The sequence below is a fragment of the Curcuma longa genome, chromosome 5 (genome assembly GCF_044706935.1).
Source record: "Curcuma longa cultivar G26 ecotype Majalengka, Jawa Barat chromosome 5, ITB_CL_G26_1.1, whole genome shotgun sequence".
Lineage (NCBI taxonomy): Eukaryota > Viridiplantae > Streptophyta > Magnoliopsida > Zingiberales > Zingiberaceae > Curcuma > Curcuma longa.
The window spans coordinates 14,667,761-14,678,577 of NC_133865.1; the positions used below are offsets into that span (position 1 = coordinate 14,667,761).

At 32.4% G+C, this 10,817-nt stretch overlaps 1 protein-coding gene across 1 annotated transcript in view; it reads right to left on the reverse strand.

Moving 5' to 3' along the window:
- The window catches only part of LOC141828989 (AP-1 complex subunit gamma-2-like), a 67,171-nt gene extending 57,720 nt beyond the window's left edge, over positions 1 to 9,451 (reverse strand). The window contains exons 1-3 of the mRNA XM_074716388.1: positions 9,252 to 9,451; positions 3,977 to 4,279; positions 3,734 to 3,875 (exon numbers count right to left, since the gene is read on the reverse strand). Of these exons, the coding sequence (XP_074572489.1) occupies positions 3,734 to 3,875; positions 3,977 to 4,279; positions 9,252 to 9,283 (477 nt within the window). The 5' untranslated portion in view covers positions 9,284 to 9,451. The remainder of the gene's footprint in view (positions 1 to 3,733; positions 3,876 to 3,976; positions 4,280 to 9,251) is intronic.
- Positions 9,452 to 10,817: the final 1,366 nt, after the last annotated feature.

Sequence of the window (10,817 nt, forward strand, 5' to 3'; positions counted from 1 at the left end):
CTATTAATACAAATAATTTAATATTTATACATTTATAAACAAGTAATTAAGAAATTGACTCAATGAGGTCAGGTTCTTGATAAGCGTTTAGGACTTTGTAACTTTATTAAGAATTTAGTGTATTAGGTACAATTATTATACTAAGTTATTATACTGAGTTTCTATGTCCTATGTTCTTATGATGGTTAATACAAAGAAACATGAAATTTTTTCACTTTTATAGAATTTTCTTATTATTAGGAAGGCAGCTTGAATCATCTTTAAAACTACAATATAATGACTAGAAAAATCTTAACTAATCAATTGAATAGTGTTAGATATCAGTTTTAGAAAATGCAAGAAAAGTTATTTTATGGCTTCAAAAGTTATTCTTATTCTAAGCATTCTGAGATAGAATTTCAATCTTTGCCTAAAACTATATAGTGCTAGTCTAATGTTGGGTGTGTAAACATGTAGTGTTGAAGGCATCAAGGAGGAAGGAATTGAGGGGAGGAAAAAGAAACGAGGATGATCTAAAAGAAGAAATAGGAGAAGAATAAAAAGAAATCAGCTTGCCTTGTCACACAAACCATAGCCCTTATGATCATGGTAACTCATGAAAGTCACCATTGCTTATGAAAATCATTCTTGGTCTACAAAAGTTGCTATAGGTTGCAAAAGCTAGAACGGCAGAAACCCTCTCTTTGTATCGCAACCTTAAGTAGGTTTTGCATATCAGTCCACGGATGGAACAAGAAGTTTTGGTTGTGTTTGACTAGCACAAAAGGGTTTTACAAACCTTAGTGTAATTTTAAAGGCAACAGTGCAAAACTTCTCAAAAATATATCGAAGAAAAGAACAAAAGTGTGCATATTATGTGTATTTCGACGGTAAAATATGTAGACATATAACCAGATCAATCCTTTGAGATTCAAAGGTCGAAGTGCAACATATAGAGTTTGCGGTAGTGCAAGAAAGTCCAAAATTTTATTAGTTTAAAGAAGAATGTTTTAGAGATCAGAAAAATTAAATAAATTTAAACTCAAATAGATATGAAGTAGCTAAATTTAGGCCACCATAGTAATAACTATACAAAGTTTAAAATATATGATATAACAATCTAGCAAATAAGAAAACAGAATAAAATTTATTGAATTGTTAAAGCTAGGAAAAAAAATTGTAGAGAATGCAATTAAGAAATGATCAAAAAAATTACATACTATTTTAATGAACACTTGATAAAAAAATATATATGGTTTTGAAGAATGAATATTGTAAGATCAAAAATCTAGATTGGTTTGTAAAATTAGATTGAATAGAATTCAAAATTTTAAAGAAAATTAAGATCACAAAATCTGTGAGAGTCTAAATGATGTTCCTTTGAGAGTTTCAAAGAGTTTTGTGATTTAAATGATGTTCCTTTTAGAGTTTCAAAGAGTTCTGGAGATTAAGGAATAATTTCCTACTATGTTATTCAACAATATTATGAAAATCAGAAGCTAGCCACAATGTTCAAAATCCTAAGTTATGTGGGAGTTTTAGTGTTTGATTGGAATAATAAGATTTTGGTATCGTGTCACCATTCTAACTTACAGTGTCAGTGGCAACTTGGAAGTGGAAGAAGGAAATAAAGAAGAAAAATAAGAAGAGATGACAATTATAGGTCTAAGCTCAAAACTTAATGTCTCATTTGAATGGTATAATTTTGATATTACATTATACAGACATGCTACAAAATTGTAATTCATCTTGGCATGTATTAGTGTGCCAAAGAATGTCAAGTGTCTGCATAACAAGATACTCATTGATTTGACATGACATATGAGAATATTAAATTTTGATAATTTATCAGAACAATATGTTTCAACCGTGTTACCTACATGGTATGAAATTTGAAACCATGGCTACTCAATGAATGGATGAAAAACATCTCAATAATACTTTATAAAATAAAAGTGATAAACATTTTTGTTCTCAAGTACATGAATAATACCATGATGCTTTGGAAAAGATTTATTCATAGTAGAATAAAAGGAGATAAATATTTTCTAAAATAATTTTAAATTTATATCTCCAAGATCAACTACATTTGTCATGACAACCAATGCAAAATATAGAGAAAATAAGGGCTTACATATAATTATAATTGAAAAAAGAGATTGGGTTTCCTAAGCAATTATTGTGGTGGGTTTTATAGAAAATAAAAATATCTAGTAACTATATTAGAGTTTGTAGAAATGTGATATGATTTTCCTATATTTGAAACTTAAGCGTTAATTTTAAGCCCTCTTTTTACTTCAAGACAAATTCTCTTTATGGTTTATTAGCGTGAAGGGGAGGAGAGAAGTGAAGAGGAGAGGGAGAAGGGAGATATGAGATGGAGATCGAATTCATGAAATTTGTTTACCTTGGTAAAGAAAGGAGGAAGGAGTGGGGCTAAGACAAACAAAATTGACTACCTTACTCATGCTCGTGCTCTCACCATCTGTGCCTCCTTGTTGTATGCCCTTTTTACCCAACATTTGCAGCTCACTCTCCTTCATTCAATGCTTATAGCCCAATCTCCATGCTTGTCGCTCTCAATCATCATCATCATTTGGAAATGCTCATTGCCTCACTCATTATCACCCACTAACTCGCTCATCAACATGGCCATCACCTCAATCATCATAGTTGCTTACACTTGTTGCTTCTCTCAACAATAAGCACAATTTTAACATTTCAAACATTTGTTGTTGTCCACCTCACTCAATCACATCGTCGAATTTTGAGAATGATGTTTAGGACCAACAATAACTCAGAAAATAAATCAGCAGTAACATCGCTGCCTTCGCATCACTAGTCGAGTTAATCAGCAGAAAAATGTATCATCCTCATTGGAAGTCATTCCTCTTCACTAAAAATGTTTTCATCTGCTAGGGTGAACAAGCTCTTGATTAGACTAAAGCAATCAACTATAGAAATTAAAAATGATTTTTACTCAATTTTTACTTCAATATATGCCAATATGAATTTATATCAGTTTTATGATTATTATTCCTTAAACTCATTTGGCATGTCAAGTATGTCAAAGAGCATCAAGTGTCAACATGGTATAATTGCTAATGAACAACATTGGCAACACAATAGAGATTATCCATGTCAATCAATCATAAATTCAATAATTTACTAAAATAATCCTTTTTTATCGTACCACCTAGCACAGCACGAGATTCCAAACCATGAGATCTATACATCTTTTATGGTATATGCATGTTCGTTCAAATGTACATTTCAAATTAAAGAACAGTTTTTATTTGTAAATATTCTTTTTGTGATACCATACGACCTAAGTTGATATGCATGGCAACACTTCACAACCATACTGATTGTGGCTATTGAAAATTTTAAATCAGCATGGAATAGATGATGTGTTTAGATATAACCAAGTGAGCTTCTTATAAGTCATAACCAACATTCTTTTGTCCTTTATTATCCAGTAAATGTTTAAATTTTAAAACAACACCAGTTAAATATATCATGTTTTCCATACTCTAGAAGGTGACGCTAACGGCACCAGAATACACTAGCCAAACATTAAAAAAACTGAACAGCAAATTTTATTCAAGTGAAGATTCTCATTTTGACATTAGACAATAATGATTTAGGAGTTCCAGTGTCTATTTCCAGGAACCTTGTAGATCATAAAACATGATTTTAAGTCATATAGACACATTAAGAAAATGAAATAAACTTCCCAAGAGACAACAGGTACCTTTTTCTTAATGTTTGGATCTCTACTTAGCAATAATCTTTCTACTTCAGGTGCTAGATCCCTTGCCATTTCTGCAGAACATATATTTCCTAAAGCACAGAGTGCAAGACCCACAATATATTGATTTGAGTGATTAAGATCTCTGCACAAGAAACACAAAATAAGAGAAAGAATCAATGTTTTAATTAGAGTGTAGTTAACATCATTTCATAGAATCTTAAGACTGATTAAGTTAATGCATACTGTTTCAAGGAATTCGTGACCAGCATAAGAACTTCTTGTCTTTCATCAAGAAGAAGCATAAGGCCTAGGTAACCAATTCGTTTCTCAGGAAATCCAGCAGAAGCTATCAGCTTTAGACATTCCATTTGACCAAAATGTGTTGGATAACCAAGCATGTGAATGAACATAAGTTTTGCAATGTTTCTGTGCCTGTAACCTTGATCATTTTCACTGATTGCAGAACGGATAGCTGCACATTCTTTTCTTACAACAGCCCTTTCTTCTGCAGCAGTTTTGCATGCCCGAATGGCTCTAATCATGTCCCTGAAATAAAGTAGAGCATAAAATGCTAAAGAACACAAAATAATTTTGCAACAAAGATGAAATCTCATAATATGAACTTTCATATCTACTATTTGAAGCACAATAATTGAGAACAGAGTATTATTAAACATATTAAAATTAGGACTAAAAAATATGTCTTGTCTATTTCATGTCATGTATAGGGAAACATACTTGCTAAATACAATACTGCAAATGTTGATCCTGATCCTAAACAAGGAAAGATGGATTCCATCGCGCTCTAACAGCTAGCATAAATCCATGTTAACAATCTCATAAATACTGATCTTAATTATAGTTGAATTCAATGGTAGGATAAAATCCGCCAACCCTAAATAGTGAGGAATCATGATTTGTTTTATGGATCTTATTCCACCATTGTGCTCTATTAAAGGCTAAATCACTAGTTATATTAAAATCTAATAACTTTTTATTATGTTAACTAGAGTTTTTATCTCCCTCTACTCATTACACCGTGCACTTAAATTAATTCAAATAATTTGATTATAAAATACATATCGATCTTTGGACATGTCCATATAAGCCCAATCTTTGTATTGTTAAGCTACATGAGCTACTTTGTGAATTTGACTTGCATAACAAGCTATGTTTCTAAAGGATAAGGGACTAGCAATGGTGATTGAGAAGAAGTAAAAAAGAAATCCAAGAAGAAGAAAGAGATGGAATCATCCTATTCCAAGTCTACAAGTGAAACCAAATCTAAAAGCGTTGTGTCCAAATTGGAGATGACTCAGTTTGTAAAGAAATTTATAAGAAAAAGTAAAAATTAAGCAAAAAGACATTAAAAGATTCTTTAAGAAACCACAAAGAACAACCAAAAACAATCATAATACCAAAAATGTAGCATTCATAGGACTTGATACTTTTGGTAATGAAAATTCATCTTGTAATGAAGATTCCTTAAGCTCTAGTGAGGTAAACTCTTCCCATTTAGATCATTTGAATGATATTATCACTTGACAAATTCTCTAAGGATAAAAAAATGTCTTAAAAGGAACTTAGGGCAATTAAGGAACAAATCAATTCAAACTCAACATGCAAAATTCACAAGCATGATTCTTCAAAATTTGATAAAATTATTGAAGAAAATGCAAACTTGAAATCGCAAATTGAGGACTTAAGAAATTGTCTTGAAAAATTCACTCTATGATTAAAGAATCTTGATATTATGTTAAAAGATCAAAGTGTTATATATAAAAGAAAAAAAAAACATTCTTATGTTTCTTTAATTACAAAAAGTACATCATTAATAACCTTACAAAATCTAGACTTGTCAAAGCTTGGGTTCCCAAGCATGTCTTATTAATCTGGTTGGACCCAACACATTCTGGGTACCAAAAGTTTCAAGTTTTACTCAAATACATGGACATTCAAATAAGTGGATCATTGATAGTGGTTGTTTAAGGCATATGATCGATGATTTAAGTAACTTCTTTACTTTAAGCTATAAAGACAAAGGAATTGTGTCCTTTGGAAATAATAGTAAATTGAAGGTCATTAATATTAGTAATATTGAGTTGAATGCTAACTTTGTCATCTATAATGCATAATGTTCTTATTATTAAAAGAATGATATGTTCAATTAAACATGTTAATCTTGATACAATTCTCTTAGTAGGCAAAAGAAATGAATATATGTCTTCGATCTTATATCACTAATTCCTTGATTAATGTCTCATGTAGAAAGAAGAAGAAGCATGGAAATGGCATAGAGATTTGGCACACACAAATATGAAATTGATCAACAACATAGCTAAGGAAAGTTTGATGAAAGGAGTACTTGAAATGTCATTCAAGAAGGATAAAGTTTATGATGCATGCCAAAAGAAAAAATAATAAGATCTACTCAAAGCTAAAAACATTTTATCTTTCAATAAAAGTAAATATTGACTTGTCATTGTTGATGAGTTTAGTAGGTTTACATGGGTATGCTTCTTAAAACTGAAATAGTTATGGCGGTGAGAATTTGAGTGCCTTAATTTTAATTTTTGTAAAATAAATGGCTATGCTAATGAATTCTCATCCCCTAGACCACCATAACAAATAGTGTTATGGAGAAGAAAACACGAACATTACAATAAGCCACTAGGATTATATTCAATGAATACAATCAATTTTGGATCGAAGCCGTAAATCATTCTGGTCAAATATTCTTATAAACCCCTTGTAAGACTATATTTTAATAAGAAATCTATTATGGATTTTAAAGTTTTTAGGTGTAAGGTACAGATACTACACACCAAAGATGGTAGAAAAATTTTCACATAAAGAGGATAAAGGGATTTGATTGAATATTCTTGATCTAGTAGTGTTTTGTAGGGTCTATAATAAAAATACAATAAAAGATCTCTAGAAATTGAGGAAACTGCTAATGTAGTATTAATTTGATAAAACCAATGGCACATACTCCAAAACATCTCCCATTGATGAAGACATCAATGAGGAAGTAAACAAAAAGAATGAACAAGAAATAATAGAAAATGTTGAAACTAAAGAAAACATGGTACATGAACAACAAGAACAATCACAAACATATAAAACTAATATTAATCCTATTGGGAAGACCTAACTCAAGGAGTTAAAAGAAGATCTTATTTTTAAAACTTAGAAAATATTTTTGCTTTAATATCACAAATTGAACCAAAGAATGTCAATAAAGCATTGGATTGGATCATTACGGGGATTTAACCATGATTAAGAAGAGTTAGCTCAATTTGAAAGAAATAAAGTATTAGAATTAATTTCAAGACCTCAATGTAGCTAAATTGTAGATATTAAATGGGTCTCTAACAATAAAGTAGATCAAAAAAGGAATATGATTAGAAATAAAGTAAGATTAGTAACATGAGGATTTAACCAAATAGAGAGAGTAGCCCAATTAGAATTTCAAATGAATGTTTTTGCATTTGTTGCATATAAAGACAGTCTTTTAAATGGTTTTATTAAAAAATAAATCTAGATAAGTCAGCCATAGAGATTTGAACACCTAAAATTTTCAAATCATGTATACAAGCTTAAAAAAGATCGTACATGGATTAAAACAAGCACCTCGTGCTAAATTAATGAATTGACTCATACTATGTTTAGTCGACTAATAATAATAGAATAGTTAATTTGTTACAGAGCCAATTATAGGATCTTGAGTTGACTAATGAAGCAATTGACACATTGCAACAGAATAATTAGCTACAACAACAACAATGACGATCAATCAGCTGAAGTGACAAAAACTAGCTGACTAGAAGCACAAAACAGTCAATTGAACCAAAACAAAACATATATTTTGAACATTGAGTGAAGATTTAGTTGAAGTATATAGGGGCTTAAAGGCTAAAAATTCATTTATTCAAAGTGTCGATACTTTGCTAAATTCCCTTATCTCCACTCTATCCTCTCGCTCTCACTATAATCCTTTATTCTAAGTATTTTCTCTTGTAAATGAAAGCTATTGTAATAGGTATCTCCATGACCCACTAAAAGGTTATAGCCTGTGGAGCAGAAGTCTTGGGATGTCAAACCATGTAAATCATTATATTTGAATTGTTTCTTTACTTGCATTGTTATTTACCTTTCAACTTGTATTCTTTCAGTTTCTTTTGTTTGTTTTGGTTTTTTGTCGCTGCGAACTAATTATTGTAGAAGCTTTAAAAGAGGTTATTCAGCTCCTCCTCCTTCTAACCTCCTTTAGACCCTATAATAACTTCGTAGGTCCTCCATTTCCACCACTCACTTTTTTTATATCAACATTAATATCTCCATTCTGTTGGATAATATGTCAAAGAAATCTTAAACTCTTACTTATAAGAGTTTCATGTCTATTGATCTCAATTATTCCCGCAAGTAATTGCTAAATATTTGATATTTTTGTTCTAATTCTACTTGATTTAAAACCTTTAATTTCTTTTTTTTCCCCTACAACTCAACTTGTTATTCTGTTTAACCTCTAATTAAATAAAGCATATTGACTACAATATGTGAATAACATATAACGAGGAGGTTTTCCCTAGCACTAATAGTAAATTTATAGCGAGTCTGCTAAGGTTCAAAATCTCAAGTTGTGCTAGAGTTTCAATCTTTTGACCAAAACGATATTGTTCCGATATCGTGTCAACATTGGTGTCCGTGATGGATAGAAGGTTGAAGGAGAAAGGAGATGAATCAGGGAGGAGATATTATTTGTATCGAGTAGTATCAAATTTCAATAATTTATTGGAATAATATATTTCAATCATTTCATCTAGCACTATACAAGATTTCAAACCATCAGCTCTACCGATTAGTATTTTGATATATATTAGAGAAATATGAGCATAAAGTGCTCCATTATTATCTTTATGGTACATTGTTATCCATTTATATAACATAATAAGTTCCTTTGAATGACATCGATCAAATTCATACATAGGCATGTCAATTAAACCACACTAATAATCTTAAACTTGAACTTGTATACAAGTTTTGCGTTGTAAACCATAAAGTGTTTCATCCCACAGCAAATAAGCAAGATTAGGATAACGAACAGAATTGGAAGAGCAAATGCTGTTCTTGAATTCATAATAAAGAGGGTAAGTTCTTAGAATTCATGCTTGTGCACTCATTTCAATATAGTTGTTCCATGATTCGCTCCTCTCAGCACAAAATCACCGCAGTTTACTTCAAATTCAATTACTATCAATTATCGGCCAATAACTTATCCGCAATTTAAAAAAAAATTCAACTGATTAAAATTCAAGCGAGGTTCGGAAAACCAGATATCACCATTTCGCTGCGACAAAAAATCGCAAGCTCTTTCAGACTGCGGGCAAAAATGGAAAACGAGCGTAAAATAATCTCATTGTAAGCGAACAGATCTGAGAAGAAGAGAAGGAGCAAGAAGAGTGGTGCCGACGCAAGAATTGGCTGCTGGACAAGGAAAGTGAAACTTTAAGCTTACCTCAATCGCGTGCCCGAGGAGAAGGGGTTCATGGCTGTGGCGGCCGCGGGGTCTCCCAAGGCTCGACCAGCGTCTCCGGCACAGTGCGAAGCTTGAGGATCTAGATCTCCGGTAGGATACGAGGGCAGAGGTCAAGATCTGGGCGAGGGAATCTCTCGGATTCGAGATGAGAAACGGAGAGAGAAAAAGAGCTGGATCTGAGCGGGGACACAATTTTATTCCGATACAATAAAAAGCGTTAAACATTGTAAATTGCTAAGTTAGCCGGATCGATTTGTTGAATCTACGGACGGAATTACCCATTTTATGACTTGTTTACTTGGAGTGAAAGATATGGGAGGAAGCGAGAGAGGTTATATATATATACTCCTTTAAAGGATCGAACCCCAAAATCCTTGCACCGATCGAAATTCCTTTCATCTTTACACGCCTGACGATTAAGGAAGAAGATCCCATCTCCTACTTTATTTATACATGAGACAGCCGGATGGAGAAGATACAATCATGATTTCCTTCCTATTTTTCTTCAGTGCCGATTCGCTTCCAGCTTTCGGCGAGAAGGAAGATTTCTTTTCTTGTGCGCGTCGGCTAGAGGAGAAGCGCATCATTGCGCAAGGAAGAAAAGGAGGCGAACCGGGAAGAGCTTGAAAGGTTTAGGGTTTTCCTCGAACCCGGTTCAATGCTTTAGGTTTGCTTGATTTGGTTCAACTCGAATCAGGTCTGGTTTGGTTCAACTTGGTTCACAACCAAAACGTTTAATCCAGTAACCAAACGAACTCCCATTTGACTAAATAAGTTTTGTTTGTTTTGTCTTCTCAAGACGAAGCTCATCATTGCTTCCATTTTACCAAAATGCCTTCCATCACGAATCAAATCAAATTAGTTCAATCTTTGGTTCAAAATCGATTTGTCTGGTTTGATAACTAGAACATTTTTGATTTTGTTTATTCCGTCTTCATAAAATAAAACCCATCATTTTGTCTTTGTCCGGTATCACCGGATTTCTCTTGTTCTGAGAATCTAATTCTCAAACTCATTTTAAGTTCTTCTAAGAAACTTATAGTTTGTGTGACCCAATAGGTTTCTGGTTATGTTGGTTGTCCGTAATTAACACTTAACTTCGGATCTATCATGAGTGGCACCTAGTAGTACATCATGATCTCCAATTGATCAAAAAATTAACAACTAATTCTAGAATAATTTCCAAACCCTTCAGTAGCTATAATAAAATGTGCCTCATTTCTTTCACCGTCTTATACCAGCTTGGTTTAGGACATGGTCTGTGTGTGTCAGTCCCTGCTAGGCTAACTACATCACACCTAACCCAAGCTTACTTCCTTGTTCTGCAAATTCAAGTTACTCATACACGTGTCCAAGAATACCACGTTCTTGACATGTGTTGTTTTGGCCAAAGACTTTCAGTAACAATCCAAACAAGCAGCCATAGGGTATACGTCTCTTTTATTAAGAGCGGTGAATCCTTTATGGGCTATTCAAACACCTTCGGGCACTTCAACTTATACTCAATCATCTCAAGTCCACACCTTCTTAGAGATGCTTGCTTAA